The following is a 22,068-nucleotide window of genomic DNA, read 5'->3' on the forward strand; positions in this document are numbered from 1 at the left end:
CTTGCAGGCTAATGCAAATAATCAGAGTACTGTAGAAATAAAATTGTTGAAATCTTCCTTCAATTCAAAACTTCATAACCAAAAACAGATTAAAAAATGATCTTGTTATAAGCAATTCATCCTAAAGCCTCGAAATATGATTTAACATCTCATGATTATATTAAAGGGACACGTTGCCTTGGATCGGACGAGTTGGTCTATAAAAAGCATGTGTAACCGTTTGTTATAAAATGCATATGGTTAGAAAGATCTTTAAAAAGCATTTGTAACCGTTTGTTATAAAATGCATATGGTTAGAAAGATCTTTTAAAAGTAGAATACAATGATCCACACAAATTTGCCTTGAAATTGCAAGGTTTTCTTTTTACTTTGGGAACTAACACGGTCGGCCATTTTTGACTCCCATTGTGTTATACTTTTACATTTTATTTCTACCCATGTGCATTTTATAACAAATGGTTACAAACGCTTTTCAAAGACCAACTTGACTGATCCAAGGCATCGTGTTCCTTTAAGGATGTCAAAGTGTGGGAAGTATACCAAACCACATCTTTCATTTGCCTGACTAGTCTTGAAACACCTGCAGCATGTTTTATTCATTGTTTAACTAGTGTACTTAAAAACATGAGTAACAACACTTTAAAATATCATATTTTTGTAAATTTAATGTGAGAAATATATTTTGATACATGTTTTCATTAGATAATCTTTAGGCACAAGCATTGTAAAGCTGCATTATGTAAACACAATACTTTAATATTTCAATATTTTAGCAATAATATACATTTCTTACACTTATAATACTGGCAAAGGGACACAGAGAACACGTTGTTGAACTGAGGGAATTCTGGATGCCCCAGGTCATTCGTACAGTTTTGATGACCGTTTGGTCTTTTTTAACTGTCACAAAATTTGGATAGCTGTTTTCCAGATTCTGGTTAGTACCTTGTAAAGAACTGAGGAAATGGAACAATTATTTCGCTCAGTTGAGAAACATATCCTTTTGTTCTGTGTTGTCAGCAAATTATGGACAATGGCTCAAAGTAAGCAATGGGCTGCAATCTCATACTCTTAAAGGGACACGTTGCCTGGGATTAGTCCATGAAGTCCATGAGTTTTTGACTCCATTGAATGGAGTTAATTTGCACATGAAAACCGTGCAAGTTGAGGCATGTTTATGTGGAACATTATATTCTACTTTTAAAACGTCTTTCTAACCATATCAATAATAATAACGGACAGTTTCAAACACTCTCCATAGACCCAACTCGCCTGACCCAAGGCAACGTGTCCCTCCAACCAACAGCTAAGGTCTACTGAGATATACAAGCCTGATGCTGCACAGAGGCAGTTGCCTCCTTTGCCCCAATAGGTGCCCCTTGAAATGTTACAATAAACATGTGCAATTTCCTCATAGAGGTGCCCTTTACCAAGGAGAAAACGCCTTGCCCTTTTAAGCATAAGGCCTGGGTACAGTATGTGCACTAGTTTAAATTATAACACACCTCTTGCTTGTTCTGTATTCTGGTGGGCGTGTCTGTGCCCGATCGGCACTATTCTTTTAAGTTAGTGACTCATTACAGGGCCCTCTCTTGACGTGAACCGTGAACAGCAACTTACAAAAAATTCCTCTCTTTTCCAAATTTTCTTTTCTTATTTTACATTTATAAGACCGAGGTGTGTTATAAAACACATATTGACTGGCATCATTTTGGTAAATTGTGTATGTCTTTTCCCCCTCTGGCTTTTGAGTGACCAGAAGAGGGACCTTCGGCCTTGGAAAATTGGTCCTTCTTCTGGTCACTCAGAATCCCTCGGGGGAATAGACAGACACTAGTTACCTCATTGCCAGTCAATATGTTGTAACCCAATACAGATTTCAAATGAAACATTTCAGGATGTTTGTTACATTATCATTGGATTCTTGAAACCATGTGTGTGTACCGGATAGGGAACACCATACTTCCAGTGTGAGATCCTGTTTTTGTGACACATGAGCCCAGAATAGGAACTAGAATGGGTGTAATCCTGCTGTTGATATCTTACCTTAGAACTAGTCCTAGGAGTTATAAAAAACGCATGACTAGTCCGAGTTAAAGACAGTGGACACTATTGGTAATTGTCAAAGACTAGTCTTCACAGTTGGTGTATCTCAACATATACATGTATGTTGAGATACACCAACTGTGTATAAAATAACAAACCGGTGAAAATTTGAGCTCAATAGATCAAAGTTGTGAGATAATAATGAAAGAAAAAAAAACACCCTTGTCGCACGAAGTTGTGTGCTTTCAGATGCTTGATTTCCAGACCTAAAATTCTAAATCTGAGGTCTCAAAATCAAATTCGTGGAAAATTACTTCTATCTTTAAAACTATGTTACTTCAGAGGGAGCTGTTTCTCACGATGTTTTATACTATCAACCTCTTCCCATTACTTGTTATCAAGAAAGGTTTTATGCTAATAATTACTTTGAGTAATTACCAATAGTGTCCACTGCCTTTAAGACTAAGAATAGCTCTTTGTGAAATCCACCCCTGGGTATGTACATGTATCTTACCAAGTCACACTAAATAAAAACCCATCAAATTCAATAAATTGCACATGTACAAATATGACATTACACATAATAAAATTAGTTCACATGTACGAATCTAAGGGCTTTTCCACACGAGGCAACTTTACAGGCAACTTGGCGACAACCAAATTTAGTACATGCTACACGACCACCAGGCCTATACATGTATGCTTAGTTTTTGAAAGGCAAGGGCACCAGGGCATTTTCCCTATCAGGGCACCCTACGAGGAAGTTGTAAATATATATTGGAGCATTTCAAGGCCCCCAAGGCAAAGACAAGGGGCATGGAGGCAATCGCCTTTGCAATCGCATTTGTTGCCTCCGTGAAGTATCCTGGACCACTTTGGTAGCACACAGGTCATTCTTCAAATAATGTCTTTCAATCCCCTAGAAAAATGTGAATATTCAAATGTGAATGGATTCTTTTTTTGGAGTCTGCCTGGAACTCCTGGTGCCTATAAAATGTCTCATGTGACATGACGTTAATGGAAAATAATTCTAAAAATCCGGGCGACAAAAATAATAATAAGGCCATGAGAATGAAAGTTTTAGATTTGCGTCCAGGCATTTTAGAAATGACTTGAGGCTTTTTTTCATTTTTCATTAAATTGCGCAAACTGGAGCTCGATACACAAATTTGCCTATTCTGCATAGCGCAAATTAAAAATTTCGCAGAATATTTTTGCGCAAATTTGTTGATTGCGCTCGACAGATGAACGTCAGCAGAATGTCTGCCTTGTATAGTACTACTACTAAAATGCGTAAATATAACCTTTTACCCTTGTTCGATGATTTGAACTTGAACATTTGTGATGCAGAGTCTTTTTTTGTGAAAATAATGAAATTTTGTGAAAATAATGACGTTTTTCGGCGGTAGCTTTCAGAGCATGCGGGCGGTGGACGCAAATCTATCATTTTCATTCTCATGGCCTAATAAAAATTAAAAAGTGAAACAACCTCAAAAACCAGGAAGCCTAGGAATTTTATCTTGAAATCAAAATTATCCTTTCAATTTTTAATAAGTAGTTCCTTGATGCTACTATATAACTCCTTACATTGTGTTTCCTTTTAAAGATCAGTTTCGAATCCGATACCGACATCAAAAGCACTGTTTCTAATTCAGAGAGTACTGGTAAACTCAAGCCCACTGCGGTTTATGTATGCCAAATGAATTGACTTTCATTTTTCAACTCAACTGGCTCCCATCTATGAAAGGGTTTGTGTACTTTTTGTAAAACAAAACACAATGTCCACAGATTTACATTAAACTCACACAGTTTGAAGATAATGATAGTAGAAAGCTTCCCTGAAAATATCACTTACTGAGGTGTAGTTCTTTTGAGAAATGAGTACAAAAATAATTTTTGTATCAGTGAGACGAAAATTATTTTAGGATGTAAAACTCATTTTAGTGATATTGTTTCACTCATTTCTCAAAAAAATACAGCACCTCAGCTAGTAATCATTCAAGATAAGCTTTCTACTATCATTATTTTTTTTTACGGTGTAAGTTTTATGTATACCTGTGGACATTGTGTTTCGGATTACAAAAAAGTCCCCCAAATCCTTTAAATCAGAAGACCCAATATCATAAAACATGCTAGCAGCCTTTTTGTTTTTTTGGAGCATCCCTTTAGCAGAGTATCTATTTCATAAAGCTGTTTACAGTAAGCTAGGGTAAATGCTGGCTAACCCGCGGTTAGCACATGAGTGATGTATGTAACAAGGCAAATCCATGGTGAACCTTAAAGGAACACGTTGCCTTGGATCGGTCGAGTTGGTCTTTGAAAAGCGTTTGTAACCGTTTTTTATAAAATGCAAATGGGTAGAAAGATGTTGTAAAAGTAGAATACAATGATCCACACAAACATGCCTCGAAATTGCGTGGTTTTCCTTTTACCTCGTCGACTAACACGTCGGCCATTTATGGTGGTCAAAATTTTGACTCCCATAAATGGCCGACCATGTTAGTTCGCACAGTAGAAGGAAAACCACGCAATTTCGAGGCAAACTTGTGTGGATCATTGTATTCTACTTTTAAAACATCTTTCCAACCATATGCATTTTATAAAAAAACGGTTACAAACGCTTTTGTTTTGACCAACTCGTCCGATCCAAGGCAACGTGTTCCTTTAATGCTCGCCTAGAAATCTTCTAACTTGAGAAATCATGGTAAAAAACACTTTTGTGCTTACACACATTTTTCTGCTACAGTAAGCACAAAAATTTGCTTACCGGTAAACAGCTTTACGGTCAATCGTGTGCTTACTGCCCAATTTCCATTTCATACCGCTGTTAACCATTATAAGCACACAAAGACATGCTAACCTTCTGGTGCTATGAAAATAGATGATGTCACACTACAAACCTATGCTAACCTGTGAAATAGGCTTATAAATGCTTCAGCAAGTTTTGCTGCTAAAGTTAGCATGGAAATTTGCTCACCCTTAAGAAGCACTAGATGTATAAAATTGGACCCTGGAAATTGGTAAGGCACTTATGTTTAGTACTTTGTTTCATTAGACTCATCTCTAACAATTATGTTTCACTTAACACATAGTACAAGGTAGGTATAATGCTGATAAAATCTTACCAAATAGACATGGAATTGGAACATTAATTACTATGAATGTATCAAATACAACAATTCATCATGTACATGATTTTACAAAGAGTACCTGATATGGAATGAATGTACGCACAGTGTATGAAATGGTTACAGTGCCCAATTTTATAAAGCTGTACGGCAAAAAAAAATACTTAGTAAATTTCTTTGCTGCGCAAAAACGGAGTAGCGCACCAGTTGCAACGATGTAAACTTTATGGAATTTTGGCTGGTTACCTGTTTCTGCTAAGCAAGCTTTTTCTGTGCTTAGCGAGATTTTGTGCGAGTACAAAGGTCATGAAACTGGGCACAGGACCTTCCAAAGTACTTTTTTACGTCCTAAATGTTCATAATTACATAAGCTTGATTGCAACACTACAAATCATTTAAAAAAAATCATAGTGAGAGGATACAGTTTAAAATAAATCCAATCCTGAACATCAATAAATTGAGAACCTGCCCAACTGGACAAGCTTACAGACACTGGACACGTTCGGTAATTGTCAAAGACCAGTATTTTTAAAAACTACATTTCTTCAGAGGGAGTCGTGTCTCACAATGTTTTATACTATCAACCTCTCCCCATTACTCGTTACCGAAAAAAGGTTTTATGCTTACAATTATTTTGAGTAATTACCAGTAGTGTTCAAGGCCTTTTTAAAGAGTTTATATGTGAGCAACTGTACATGATGTTCAGGGAGATCAGACATCACTATGGTATATTCAGCATAGTTGTAAAATTCTTTGTAAGTTGCTCAATGATTAAAAATGACTCCAAGTTGGAAAGAACTTTAAACAAAAAAGATGAATACATAGAGGGTTAAGACAGAAACAGCAGGGAACTATCCATGTAAGGTTTGCAGATTTCCTCTGTCTAGAAGACAAATTTATGTGAATAAAAATCTACAATAATATGCAGCGGTTACCGTTTAATACGAAGAATAAGACCAAGTCATCCTGCTAGGGTGGCATTTGTAGAGAATTTACATTTCTACAAGTACTGTACAGGTACATCAGCAAAACAAACCTGAAGAGTAATATTTAAACAAACTGTGACGTTGGCTAATTAAAAAAATTTTAAGAAATCATTTGGCAAAAAAATAACAATAGTTGCAGAAAGCGAACTGAATAAATAAATATTAGAAATAAATCTTAATAACCTACAGCAATGCACAGTGTGTATGAGTATTTATCTTCCAGTAGGCACTAATCCACCACTCAGAAGCTCGAACTACTAGGGGGATAACAACATATATGCTACGACCTCTGTTTTATATCCTACTTCCTCTGTTTTTATTACACAGTGCGTATTGTGAAATGTAATTTTGTCACGCTCCGTATACGGACAGTGCAAAAATTACATCCTAAACTTTGTGCGCGTTAAATAACGCTCTGAAATTCTTATTTTTGCGCGTTGCAAGTGAGATTGGAAGATAAATTTGTTATCACACGCACGCTTGTGAAATAATTTAGCGCGTCTGCGTCCCATATCCAACTCGGCCTTTGAGTTGGATATTCCGCTTGTGTGATAACTTATAATACTTCTTGTCAATTGTTTGTTACAATCTAGCAAACACTTGGTCGAGTTGGCATAGTTGTTTTGTTCCTCGCCTTTTACCTCTAGGACCCCTGTTTGAACTCTGCTTGGGCAATACGTGGATTGGGTTTTCAGTCCCTTCCAGATTGCATGGGTTTTCCCACAGAATAATTCTCTGGGGTTTTCCTCCACACCTAAAACTGAAACTTCCTATAATGAAAACACTTAAGAGGTTTCCAAAGTCTTCAGATACATGTTGATTTTTTAACATTTTTGTGTTCACGTGACACGTAACTACAGCGTTCATGTTTTGCTAGATATGAACAACGGATTCCAAAGTTCATACACATACCATTTGCTGATTTAAGTTGTATTGTTTAAAAACATTTTCCACTGTATGTTTCATTATCCCTTGACTCTAAAACATTGTCTAAACGTATACAATGTCATTCTCGTCTTGCTCAGCTCCGTTCAATATTTGTTCATCCGTCTGGATTTTGCTCATCTGCTCCGTTGGATTCTCTCTTGTATCCGGATTCTTTGATGAAACCTCCGCCTCTTCATTTCTCTCTGGAGCAGAGGTTGCAGTTTTATCATCTAACTGCAGACTCGACAACGACAAACGTTGAGGGAAACCTCTTGCTTTTGAGCTTGGACTACTCTCTTGTAATGGTGTCGAAGGGCAGGAATGATGGTTGTTTTTGTTTTTATTATTAATGTTTTCACCGGGAACCATGTCGGTTATTACCGTACACATGTTATCCTTGAAGGGATCTTGGGTGCTGATTACTGGTGCAGAAGCGGGTATGCTCACTTTTTTTGGAAGTGGAGCTGCATTATTGGTCTCTTTGAAACTTGTGGACTGCTTCGGCATTTTCAGAGCTAAATTGTTTTTTGTGTTGTCCGCCATTTTATCATCTGCGTTATTGGAATGCAATGTTTGAGGCTTGAAGGTGCTAATGCTGTCATCGAGTGGAAGAGAGACACCTCTTGGGTAGAAACCAGTCGGAGATGACTGTGGACTTCCAGAAGCTAGTGGAAGTGTTTCTGTTTGAACAGGCTTGCCTTGTTGGACTTGCATGGCATTTGTAGTTGGGTTGTAGTCATTTGCCTGAAATGTCGCTGAAGCGTCAAAGTCTCCACTTACAAGTCGATAAGAATCCACACTGTGTGCGTTCAAATCATGACTCGTCTTTCCAGTGATGACATTGCAACACATGCATTTAGTGCACACCATACACATGGGTTTTTCTTTCCCGCTGACTGTGTACCGAAACGGCTGAGTAGCTACGTAGCTCATCAGCGCGCACATAGCAAACTCGCAGATTCTGAATGCCAGCTGGTACCAAACCCAGGACCAAGGCTCTGGAACCTTTTCACCCAACGGTCCATACACCACTAGAATGCCGTACAGCTGAAGCAGCCCAATTGTTACTCCAAAGAAGGAGGTCAGCAGAGTCACCTTGATTGCACTACTCCAATTATTTCTCGGTTTCTTCATAAACGGGGAGATGCCGTAAAGTGATGTAGTGCGCTTCGTCATGCTGAGTCGGTTCAACTCGCGGAACTGTCGCAAGGACGAAATGTGAAGTCTGCGAAATATGACAAGATAGCTGACGGACAAGAAGAGTCCCCAGATGAGAAAGACTCCCTGGCAGAGGAGCAACAAGACTTGAGCTTTTGTAAAAAGTCCCACCATCACGTCAACCAAAATAGAAATTGTAAAATGAAACGTGATCATGGCCGACAGTGCTTTAGGTCCCTGTACCTTCCGTGACACAAGTTGTGTTTTAGTCGAATTCAGCAACGCCAGGAATAAGATGCTGAAAGCAGATGATAGACACGGGAACCCCATACCAAGAAGCATGTATGCAACTGGTAGTGGGAATATCTGCTTAAAGTTATACGCGTCCACAAAGAGATACACTGCGCGATCCACACCCATTACCAACATCATCAGGTTCAGGGCGACAAAGTAACCCATGCTCAACAGTCGACGTTTCCTCAGACGAATCAGACTCACCAAGGAATACAACGCCAACAGAGCAAAGAGTGAGCCGAGGATGTAAATATGAATGTACCAGAAGGACCCATAGAGGGGTAAGGCTATCTCCCAATCTGGAACCGGCTCTGCAAATGGTTGGAGCTCTTTGGTGTCTGGTTCCGGTTCCGAAGAAGGCTCACCACTTGGTTCGGGCTCCGGTTCTGAATAAGGCTCACCACTTGGTTCGGGCTCCGGTTCTGAAGAAGGCTCACCACTTGGTTCGGGCTCCGGTTCTGAAGAAGGCTCACCACTTGGTTCGGGCTCCGGTTCTGAAGAAGGCTCACCACTTGGTTCGGGCTCCGGTTCTGAAGAAGGCTCACCACTTGGTTCCGGTTCTGGAGATGTTGGCTCACCACTTGGTTCAGGTTCTGGAGATGTTGGCTCACCACTTGGCTCTGGTTCCGGTGTTGGCTCACTTGTTGGTTCGGGTTCCAACTCAGTGGTAAGCTCACTCGTTGGTTCTGGTTCTGCAGTTGTTCCACTAGGTTCAAGGAAACCATCTGTAGAAATATCTGTTCCAGTCTGGTCAGCAGCTGCATTGGTTGTGTCTGCCGCACAAACATGCAGACAAACTATGCAAGTCAAAAAGATAACCAGATGAAAGTTACGGAGTGCCATGTTGTCCCCGATTTGCAGTATATTCGGAAACTCAAATGTTCTCAAATTGACTCGTTTTCATCAGCTTTGCATTGAACCATCCTCATTTTGGTATGATCTGAAATAAAAAAAATAAAAAAAATAGTATTTTATTAGTTTATTTTAGAGTTTTCAATTTACTCACCACATGTACCGCTAAAGAGCCCAGCATTCAAACAAAAGTCAAGTAGCTTGGTTGTTACAATTGTTTACTGGCACTTACTCTTCAATGAAACTAAAATTGTGCCAACAATCAATCACACAGTTGCACAACTTTTTGTATGCAAGTCGCCAGACACACAGGCCACTTCAAGGCCACTTCAAGGTGTGGGCTACAATTATTCTACAATTATTTTATTCCAGAGGCTGTTGCCACCTACTCCTAGGGCTAAAACACGGTTAACCCCTTTACAGTCCATACGGATGTAGGCTTGGGTATCATCAGTCCGAAGCCTGGCTGGTACAGCAGAAAGCACTACCTAAACCAATTTTACGTAGCAAGTGTCACGACCGGGACTCAAACCCACACTCTGCTGATCAAACAACAGAGATTGAATCCGGTGCTTTAGCACCCCACTTTTATTAATTAATGTATGCATTAACTGATAAAGGTCTTGGTCCTTAAGGTCTTTGTCTCGGACTATCAGGTCTTGACTACAACACTGCACACAGGGTATATTATCAATGCCTGGGTATAAGGCCCCTAGACTTTTGTCATTCATTAACTCATTTCGTTAATGAGACAAAGAGTCGTAGTGTTTCAGCATTATTATACTTTGTTGGCTATCTGGCTAAGGGCACTGAACACATTTGGTAATTGTCAAAGACCAACATTTTATGCATAAAATAACAAATCTGTGAAAATTTGGACTCAATTGGTCATCGAAGTTGCAAGAAAATAATAAAACAAAGAACATCCTAGCTGCACAAACTTGTGTGCTTTCAGATGCCTAAAAAAGGCTTTTTTGAATGAGAAATTACCTCTTTCTCAAAAACAACATTATTTCAGAGGAATCTGTTTCTCACAATGTTTTATACTATCAACAGCTCTCCATTACTCGTTACCAAGTAAGTTTTCATGCTAAAAATTATTTTGAATAATAACAAATAGTGTCCAGTGCCTTTAACACCGTTAATGAAATCAACAGTGTTATGTATACTTTGTGTTAGCACAGCCAAAGTGATGAAGACTGACATATCCCACTAACTTGTTGTTTTGTTGTCATAATATAAATTGGTTGCCATCACTCAGTAGGAGTTCAATTTTACCTGTTTCCTGTCAGATAAGTACTACACTGTATATTTTATGTAAATTACCAATCATGAACAGTTTTAGGGTGTGTGTGCTTTAATTGAAGTACAATTAAGGAATAAAGGCAGAGCCACACTGCAGCGATAACGAAAACGATAAAGATCACGACGCAAAGAGAATGCATTCTATTGGTTGAATTTGTTCCACGCTTAAAGACACTAGACACTATTGGTAATTGTCAAAGACCAGTCATCCCACTTGTTGTAGTTTAACTTAAATGTATAAAATAATAAACCTGTAAAAATTTGAGTTCAAATGGCTACGAAGTTGCGACATATGAATGAAATTATAAAACACCCTTCTCACACAAAGTTGTGTGCTTTAAGATGCTTGATTTCGAGACATCAAATTCCAAATCTGAGGTCTCAAAATCAAATTCGAATTTCTCGAAAACTACGTTACTTCAGAGAAAGCAATTTCTCACAATGTTTTATACCATCAACCTCTCCCCATTACTTATTACCAAGTAACTTTTTATGCAAAAAATTATTGTGAGTAATTACCAATAGTGTCCACTGCCTTTCATCAACCAATCAAGGGCGTGCATTTTTATCGCTCTTGTTTTCGTTCTCACTTTCGATCTCGCTATATTGGGCCTGTCTGTGTGAACGGGCCTTAAAAGTGTTTGGACACAGTCTTCACTGCGTGGTAATGGCTGTTGGTGGCTGGAGCTGTTAACGGACCGAGCCAGGGGCATTCGTTTTCAAGACATAATATACATTGATTGCCCTCTCTAATTAGGAAAACAATTCCACCTGTTTCCTGCCAGTGAATAATGGAGCAGATAAGGCTACATGTTACATTATATAATTGCAAATTACCTATCAAAGACAGTTTTATAGTGTGTGACTTACATGTAGCTACATGTAGATTCAATCAGATTATGTAATAGTTGTCAGGCAGGCTGTACTTCTGGTAATTACTCCACAAGTTAATTTTATGACTTACTTGGTAAAGAGCACTGGAGAGTTGTTAGAAATTACCCCTTTTCAAATAATGTAGGGAAAGAGGTGATTTTAACAAAAATTATTGAATCTGAAAAAAGGATTTAGGCGTGAAGCCTTTCTGAGACATCTGAAAGTACACAATTCTATGCAACAGGGTTTTTTTTTTTTTTGACAATTTTCTAATCCATGCATATTATATACATGTTTGGATACACTGAAGGAGAATACTGGTTTTTGACAATATTACAAAAAGTGTAGGCTACCCTGCCTTTAATAAGAGTACCATCAAAGAAGCGAAAGGCTCAAGCACAAAACAAGGTTTCAAATTACGCGCAGTTCTGAGAAGCCAAAATGAAATGGACAGCATTTTAACTGCTTTCCATTTCAACCGCAAGCATTTTCTCAAATCCGGTAACATTAATAATCACATCAAAAACACACACAGCTAGGATGTGGTACCATGAAGGAACAACTTGCCTCCATGTGTCATAATGAATATTAAACTTTTATAAAACACATCATACACCGGTGCATGTTTTGACCCTTTGCACAACGTACCATCGCAAAAATGTGCGCCTCTTTTGAACCGCCATTTTGGAAGTCAATTCCTCGCATACGTTTTTACTAGCAGGCTTTTTCCTTCATGGAGGCAATTAAGGAGATTGCCTCAATGCCTTGGTGTCCTTTAAATGCTCTTGAGCCACAATAGAAATTTACAATTTCCTCATATGGTAATAAGGTAGAAAATGCCTTGGTGCCCTTGCCCTCTCAACAACGAAGCATTTTTTAAATGCTCTGGAGCCACAGTAGAAATTTACAATTTCCTCATAGGGTGACCTTTACCTTCGTGCCATTGCCCTCTGAACAACGAAGCATACAGGGCCCAATTTCATAGAGCTGCTAAGCACAAAAATTTGCTCAGCATGAAATTTTTGCTTTGATAAAAACAGGATTACCAACCAAATTTCCACATGATTTTCAGGATAAGCAAACAACAGCTGAATACCTGTAACAAGCAATATGCACCAAATCGAAATTAATTTGGTTGGTAATCCTGTTTTTATCAAGGAAAAAATTTCATGCTAAGCACATTTTTGTGCTAAGCTGCTATATGAAATTGAGCCTGAGCCTGTTCTGGCAAATACATTTCTTTTTATGCTAACTGTCATACTAGAACCTGATGTATACAAATCCATAAATTTTGCATTGTTCCAAAACCCATTGAAATGATTGCCATGTGGTAAAGAGTGCATCGCCTACGCATTTGTTTCAAATTGTACTTGCAATACGCTACTTTAAAAGTGTCTGCAAATGCAAGGTCAACAATGTTATCAAGCTATCCATGCTCCACTTATAGATAAAGCCCTCAGCTACTCCTGTACATTGTACTTATTCAGGAGTTAATGTCACCAAGTTCAACACCATTGTGCAATAAAAACAGGAACCTGGAATCCTATGAATGTAGTACCATAAATCTGACTTGTACTTGTGTGGGTGTGGGTGTAGGAATGTACATTGTAAAAAAACAAGTGCACTGTACCAGGAGTGGCGGTTTCAACTTTGCGCCGTGTTCAGTTTTCCGAATGACCAAACACATATGTGACTGTGTTCGCATTGGTTTGTGCGGGCGGCAATAATTTGTCGCATACACTGCAGTACGCTCTCAATTAAAATGAGAGTCATGCAACCACAGTCCTGCCCTGAAATGCTTGCAAGCGCCCGCTTGAAAGGCGAAACAAACACAAAGGAAACTTTTTTAAATTGAGGACTGATTTATTTCATGAAAATGACAGATTTTATGAAAAATATCTGACATCCAAAATGCACCACCTCCATGTATTGGCCATGGAATGGTAATCTGGTGACAATAATTACGTAATAGTTCTAACATGTCTTACATAGGGACTTGGATTGGGCGAGTTGGTCTATGAAAAGTATTTGAAACCTTTATAAAATGCATGGTTGGAAAGATGTTTTTGAGAGTAGAATATGATGATCCAAACAATAATGCCATGAAATTGCATGGTGATCCTAAACGCTGTGAACTAACACGACATGCCATTTTGTGGAGTCAAATTTGTGACACCACCAAATGGCCGACCGTTTTAATTCGCAAAACGAAAGGAAAACAATGCAATTTACGAGGCATTATTGTGTGGATCATTATATTTGACTTTTAAAACACAGGATAACAATTATTATGCATTTCATAACGAACGGCTTCAAACACTTTTAATAAACCAACTCACCCGATCCAAGGCAATGTGTCTCTTTAAGGGCAGTGGACACTATTGGTAATTACTCAAAATAATTATCAGCATAAAACCTCACTTGGTAATGAGTAAGGGGGAGAGGTTGATAGTATAAAAAATTGTGAGAAACGGTTCCCTCTGAAGTGACGTAATTTTTGAGAAAGAAGTAATTTTCCACGAATTTGAGGTCTCAAAATCAAGCATCTGAAAGCACACAACTTCATGTGACAAGAGTGTTTTTTTCTTTCATAGTTATCTCGCAACTACAACGACCAATCAAGCTCAAATTTTCACAGGTTTGTTATTTTATGCATATGTTGAGATACACCAAGTGAGAAGACTGGTCTTTGACAATTACCAATAATGTCCATTGTCTTTAAGCTGTGTTCGCATTTTACTTTTTCTGTGGCTGCCAGGCGGAAAGTTTCCATGACTAGGTTTGGTGTTCTATCGTGGGTTCACACCTGGCCTTATATTTTGCGACGTTTGCATTAAGTTTTACAGCATGACAGCGCGGAGCTGGTCCCATTGGACTTTTTATCAGCCTCGCTAAGTTACCGTGGCTGCGTGGCCTGTTAGTTTTACGTTGCAGTTGCGGTAAGTTGAGGTCAGTTTACCATGATTTAATTTTGTCTCTCACGTTATTTTAACATATTTTAACAAGCGAAAAATTCCAATGGGAACATGGCTTCACTTAAGATTTAAATTACAGAGCTCCAAAATCTTTTGTCACAGGAAAACAGATATCAGGATACCACTGTGTAGTACAGCAATGTCCTGTATGTTATGTTCATTATACAAAAATGAGAGGCTCTCAAAGCAAATTACAAATATAATTTTGTTATAAATACTTTTTGCATTGCAAGTGTACCAACCAAAACCAATGCCTTTTTTCATCATGTAGTATTACCCAAAATCATTCACCTGTCTTACTATGTACTTCCTGTTTACGCTTCAAAATGTTTTATCAAAAGCCCCATCCATGCATGAACTGCAAATACCACTTGTTATTTCTACTCAATCTACAGAGCTTTGCAGAAACCACAAAGACCATGCAATAGTCAAGGTCATAACCTTTGACCCTGTGTTCATTTTTTTTAAACCGTGTCACTGTCAGCAATGTTGGCAAAGAACCTTGTCGTATAGAACCTTGTCATTGGCATAGAACTGCATACAGGATGTTGACTTTTTAGTTACATCTCCTTCCAAACCTAACTGTAGAGGCACTGGACACTATTGGTAATTACTCAAAATAATTATTAGCATAAAAACTTACTTGGTAATGAGCAATGGAGAGCTGTTGGTCGTGTATTAAACATTGTGAGAAACGGCTCCCTCTGAAGTAATGTCATTTTGATAGAAAGATGTAATTTCTGACTCAAATATTAAAAGACTTCATGCCATCTGAAAGCACACAAATAATTATGCAACTATGGTGTTTCTATTTCATTATTCTCTGGAAAATTTGATGACCAATTGTGTCCAAATTGTCATATAGTGGGATACATCCAGTGAGAATACTGGTCTTATATAATTTTAAGCCAACAGTGTCTAGGTTTGCCTTTATTAACAGTGTCCGCATAGAACCTTGTCATTGAAATCAAACTTTGTCGTCCAGGATGTTGACTTTTCGGTTTTCTCTTGATGGCCTTAACCATGTTAACATCACTTGTGACGTTACTTTTTGAGAGCAAATGTTCCAAACTTATCTCCAACAGTCATCAGACATTGTATCAATAAAGATTACAGGAAACAATGCCAAGGTGATCTGACAGATGTTTGCTAGTGTAACATTTTCAAAAACAAATAGAATTTGGCTGTCAGAGATGGAGCTTTTAGAGAAAACCAACAAGACCACACAGGGCTTGTGGTTCAAAATGTTTACAGGATCAGAATTTTTTTATAAGACCATATGATAGAATCAACTAAGAAAAAATGGTTACCCAGTTTAGCATGCATTTAGTTTTTTAACTGTTTTTACTTTCAAGAACAGGTGCCAGAAAAGATTGAAAGTGTTCTTCATTATAATTGATCAATAAAATTGAATCGTACTTCATAAGTTCAAAGTCAACATTTGAATTTATATGTTATTTTTTGTTCAGACAATAATTTCACATAGAAACATCAAAGAGAAAACCACAAAGAATTTTCCAGATTCACTGTGTGGGCTCTTTAAACAAAAAAACAAAAAAAGTACTTTATAGGCCTTGACTCGTTTCAATTCAGCATGCTTCTGCCAAACATTTGGGTCCAGCAGAATGCACCAGAAAAAACCTTGGGAATACCCTGGACATTTTTATGTCATGTAAGAGACCTATGTTAAATATTTCAGGGTAAACATCTCTTGATTATTGAGGTTTAACAAAATTACAACACCCTGAACAACATACCAGCAAAAAAATGACTGTTTTTAACAAACCTTACATAAAAAACACACAAAACTGCATGGAAAATGTTAATGATATTTAGCCGAATATTAGCAATTGAGCTTTTATTATAAAACCATTTTAACTAACTTTGAAGGCAATGAAGTTGGCCATATAAATTAGTCCTTATTTTAATTTAAATTTTAACAAAATGTGATTTTCTTCCTTCATCTACGTACATAAAGAATGTATTATTGTTTCAATGACTTTCGTTTTACAAGATTAAACAAAAAAATCACGAGCTTTGAAACTATTGGAAGACAACACTTAGCCACACAAAGCAAATTGTATATAAAATACATTTATGTGAACTAAATACAAATCATTTATCACAATTTTTGTTTGTGTCACTGTCACGTGAATATTTACTGTACCCTTGGTCAGGCCAAATAAGGCTTCCTTTTTAAACGGAAACAAATATTTCTCTTTTGACAATCTCAGAAGAATTTATTTTTTTTCTTCAAAAAGCCAGCCGGTTTTCTTTAAATATGTGTCGGCTGGCCATTTAAAAAAAAAAACCTTCTTCTCAATTTTTTCCAAAAGGCTGGATGCTTAAAGGCAGTGGACACTATTGGTAATGTACTCAAAATAATTGCAAACCACCTCTCGGGTTCATGGACAATGTACATTGTTATATGAAAATGAACACTACATTATATCGGTACACGTTTGGTAATTACTCAAAACAAATATTAACTTGCGTCCAACAAGGGTGTTTTTTCTCTCATCATTTTCTCGCAACTTCGATAACCAATTTAGCTCAAATTTTCACAGGTTTGTTATTTTATGCTTACATGTTGGGATACACCAAATGAGAAGACTGGTCTTTGACAATTACCAAACGTGTACCTTCCCTTTAACAATACATGCGGTTTTCAATTAACCATAGTATAGCAAGCAGTACTAATTTCAGCAAGATCCATTTATACGGGTGATCACACCTTGGGGATTTTTTCCCAGGTTTGTCAGGGATTTTTTGAGCACATTTGTTGCGCCTCAAAGGCTTTTCTCAATTTACCTAGGAATGTTAGAACTTACACTTGGGAGCAATTTCCCTTTAAGTACACATGCTATAGATTACAAGTTTCCTGAAAACTTAATTTCCCTGAGGAAGCAAATTTGTCATACTTTTTTGTTATTTATTGCCAATCATCTTAACGATCATTATGCTACAGGAGAAGAACTTTGGGAATTTTCTTACCAACATAAAACAGTGTTATTGAGAACTTGCAGGCCTGTATGCTTTGTTTTTGAAAGGGCAAGGGCACCAATAAGGGCATTCTTCCCATGGTAAAGGGCGCCCTATGAGGATATTCTACTGAGCATTTCAAGGGCACAAAGGCATAGGCACCATCGGCAATGGCGGAAATGGCCAGGGGCAACGGAGGCAATCGCCTTCTCATTTGTGAAAAGAACCCTCCTGCTTATCACTAATGTACCTGGGCGGGAGGTAGGAAATCGGCTGGGACTACTAATTCTATGTTTTGCTTAGTAGATCGAGGTGACTTCAGGCCTATCATCATTGTTGTTTATGTACCCATACATGTAGTTATTACTCTTTTCAGAGCCAACACTCACTCAAAAGAGACATTCATAAATACCCCAGACAGTTTCTCTACTGATTGGTGGAGAGCGCGTCACGTGGGGGTGTTTAAACGGTTGATAATGACCAGTGTTATAACCGGCTGGCTTCCGCGTGTCAGGCGCGCAAGATTATCACGCGGAACGCAATTCATAGCTATTAGTAACAGCGCGTTATCTACTTCTAGGCGCGCGCGCGTAATCTATTTCTAAGCGCGCGCGTACACACAACCCACGCGCAACAGACTCTTCACAAAGTTTTAGAAAAAAATATTTCAAACCCCGAATTTTCAACTGTCAAAGTGTCTGTAATTGTATTATTTTTTTAAACATTATTAAACAAAAGGGCATTTATGAATGGGAATAAAAGAGTAGTGACTCGTTCTTAAACGTCCGTTTAAAACCTTGCAGGGCCCTCGTCGTCGACCCTGCCAGCTTTAAATGGCCGTGTAAGAACTCGTCGCCACCCTTTTATTCCCTTAATCACTTACTCAAAAGAGAGCCAACACTCACTCATAACAGATTTACACATGGTTGTCCCCGCAAGTTTTACTATTTATTTATAGTTAAATGTAGTTATTGTACTAGCATTGCATTTACACCACAATTTGTTTTGAAAATGTCTGCTCTTGCTGTTTCCATGCAGTTTATACTGTGACGCATGATACCAGTAGCTTACATTGTACATGGTAGACCTATGGAATGTGCTACAAATTCAGGACTTAAAGAAATGCAGTAGCCCCTAGCACAAAGCCTCCACATGTTACCTTTCAATTCTTTCTTGTTCAGTAGTCTTGAAAAAGAAAATGCATCAGGAAGTTACTGAAAACTGCAGCGTGGGAATGTTTTGCGAATAGCCTGACAATTCATGGCGTTTTTTTTTTTTTTTTTTTTTGAAGTAGCAAAATAATGATGCAACTTTTGATTGTTAAAAAAAAAACAGTGTTTGCTTTAAAGCCATTATACACTTTTGGTAAACAGTATTGTCCAAGTCCCACACTTTGTGTATCACAACTTATATATAAAACAACAAACCTGTGAAAATTTAGGCTCAATTGGTCATCGGAGTCGGGAGAAATTAACGGGAAAACCCACTCACGTTTCCGCGCGTTTCGCCGTGTCATGACATGTGTTTAAAATAAATCCGTAATTCTCGCTAACGAGAATTTATATTGTTTTACTGTTTTCTCAAAAAGTAGAGCATTTCATGGACTAATATTTCAAGAGAAGTCTTTCACCATTACCTTCTATAAACCCTGTAAATTATTTGTAAATCTGTGAACTTTTTTTATTTTTTCTGTACCGAAAGGGTCCAATGGCTTTAAAGGGAAGGTACACGTTTGGTAATTACTCAAAACAAATATTAACTTAAAAATTGACTTGGTAACAAGCATTGGAGAGCTGTTGATAGTAGAAAACATTGTGGGAAACGACTCCCTCTAAAATATTGTAGTTTTTGAAAAAGAGGTAATTTCTCACTAAACTAATAAAAGACTTTCCGAAAGCACACAAATTCGTCCAAGCAAGGGTGTTTTTTCTTTCATCATTTTCTCGCAACTTCGATGACCAATTGAGCCCAAATTTGCACAGGCTTGTTATTTTATGCTTAAGATGGGATACTCCAATTGTGGGAACACTGGTCTTTGACAATTGTAGGCCTACCAAACGCGTACAGTGCCTTTAAAGGCCTAAACTGTGTTGGTTTGTCTGGTTTTTATTTTGATCTTGTAACAAACTTTCTAGTTCATTGAAAGTTTTCAGCGCCTTAACAAGCCATGAACTCGCCACAAAACTTGAGTCCTGTTTATGATTAAAAATCATGACGACATATAAATATTATTTCTGACTGTTTTGTGTACAAGCATGGAACCTTGACAGGAACAGATCACAATCTCTGAGTCAGGCATTAAATGGCCCTGACAGTCAGAAGGCCTTGAAAGGAAGTCATCAACATAATTAATGTAAATACACATGTAGATGATTGTCTGTATCTGAATTATACTAGTCACTGGATGTACTAGGCCTATTTACCACAATAATATTTTAGTACCTAAAGTGTACTGACTGTGGTAATAAAATGATTCATACTGCTTTTGGCTTTGTGTGCTGTACATGTGTGTAAATACCTGCACAATAAATGACTAACCATGGTACTTTAAAACTTAATGGTTGTGTGTGTATGTGTTTTGTTTTACAAAATATCAAAAATTACACCACTTGAAAGAAAGACAAAACTTGTAAAATCGCAAAACCATCTAGGGATGGGCCCCAGATTGCAGGTTAAAAACCAAACACACACAAAGTAAAACTGTGCCAAGGATCTTGTTGATCACTTCGGCAAGTTTTCATGGTTTACCATAACCACCTTACTTCCTAAATTTGAGTTCAGAATACCAAATTGTTAAATTTCTAGGGGGAACTAGACTAATTCAAATTTCAAAAATTTAAGCTTTTGAAGAGAAAAACAAATAATTGTACTTTGTTTTGTAGTTTCACCACTTTCGACTTCAGCATCAGTAGGCCATATATATAAATATAGGAATTCCTAGTAATAGACATGGCTGATTGATTGGTGAGCAAGCAGAAAACAGGTGCTTCTACTTCAGGCTATCAGAAATTGAACAGTGCTGCTGCATGTGTTTAAACAAGGCAGTGACAATCAATTGGGTCAAACTTCAGACAACACTCAACAGTGCAAGTAGTAGCAGAAGGCAAACAAAAAGTCACATCTACATAGCTACTGGGTAGTTTGTGATGAATGTATTACCCACGATTCCTGCTGACAGACGAAGGGTGTCATCGCAACTACATGTAGCTACTGGGTTGCTTAGTCCCAGACCGATGGTGTGTCTTATCTTTGGTAGGAAGCATCAATATTGCTAGTTGCGATTTAACATAACCCTCCTCCGAGGAGGGTTTCGTTATCGCAACTACAATACATGTACAATATTGCCATTGATTGATTGAAGGGCGGTGAGGACATTGGTCGGTGCCAATCAGAGCAGGGTATTCCACAATCCCACAGTCCTGGGGGGGGGGGGGGGGGGGCATCTTGCCTGGCTCTCTTTTTGTTAACATCAGTTGGTCAATAGAGGGAACATTACAACAGCTTTCTGATTTCTTAATATTTCTTTAATTATAATGTTAAGCTTCAAACGTCATTTAAATTTCCAGCCAAAATTTACATTTTATTTCAAACTTAAAGGAACGCTACAGAATTGGCAAGAAACAAAAATCGTGAAGATCACAGATTTACATAAAACTTACACGGTCTAAATTAGACTCTAATGATGATGATAGTAGGAAACATCCTTTGAAATATTTCTGTCTGAAAGTTTGGAGTTTATCGATCGCTCAGTGAGCGTTTTATTCATTTTGGTTTTGGCATCGATGCAATGCAAAATTTGTAATCGGTTTTTCACTATTCTCTCAGGAACCAGATGGTTGATCAATCTCAAACTTCTACACTCAGGTTTGTCAGTTTATGATGGATTACATAAAGCGCTTACACTGCCAGCAACTGTTTTGCTACACTCTAGTCTAGTCCGAATCTACACTTACAGTAACACTAACTTAACAGTCTATTGTTCTATCTTTTATTAACATTAAACATCGGATTGACCAGTATCAAAATATTTACAAAATGAAATATTCGCAAAATAAGTTAATCCATTCTTACCATCTATCTTGAGCATGTATCCTCGTTCTCCCATGGCTCCAGACTCTCCGATGATAGTTCATTCTGTCAGGAGGCAGTCATGCCAGTAAACACAGCACTTCACGAACCAGTGGTAGACACACAAAAAAACTGGCAGTAGAGCACGGAGAGGTTAGAGTAGCTAGTATTATCATAGAGGAAGGCTTCCTCTTATGGTAGATGAGCAATCCTTCGCAGAAGATACCGTATTTATATTACTTCTGAATTAGCCCCAATCCAGTGTCTGTGGTATCACTGACTGTGTGAGTGTGAATCCTCGTTGCTTCTGCAGTTACATCAACTTTTAAATTCCTAATATGATTTAAAAGCAACTAAAAATTGCTGGGTTGCTTACCAACTACCACCGCATCATACAGTCGACGGAGAGATAGAGCCGTCAACGAATTGTGTGTGTGCGTGTGTACTGTGTCCACTTAGTGTGCAACACAAAAA

The 22,068-nt window shown here is 37.9% G+C and overlaps 1 protein-coding gene across 1 annotated transcript; it reads right to left on the reverse strand.

Annotated features, from left to right (window-relative positions):
* Positions 1-4,696: 4,696 nt before the first annotated feature.
* On the reverse strand, positions 4,697-22,029 carry LOC139933895 (uncharacterized). The gene is made up of 2 exons (XM_071928129.1): positions 21,598-22,029; positions 4,697-9,479 (listed from the first exon to the last, which is right to left on the reverse strand). Exon 2 carries the CDS (start codon positions 9,380-9,382, stop codon positions 7,151-7,153), a length of 2,232 nt encoding a protein of 743 aa, XP_071784230.1. The 5' UTR covers positions 9,383-9,479; positions 21,598-22,029; the 3' UTR covers positions 4,697-7,150.
* Positions 22,030-22,068: the final 39 nt, after the last annotated feature.

This window comes from Asterias amurensis, chromosome 2 (genome assembly GCF_032118995.1).
Source record: "Asterias amurensis chromosome 2, ASM3211899v1".
Lineage (NCBI taxonomy): Eukaryota > Metazoa > Echinodermata > Asteroidea > Forcipulatida > Asteriidae > Asterias > Asterias amurensis.

Excerpts from the sequence above, each read along its gene's own strand:
- LOC139933895 (XM_071928129.1), bottom strand. The coding sequence starts at position 9,382 with ATGGCACTCCGTAACTTTCATCTGGTTATCTTTTTGACTTGCATAGTT.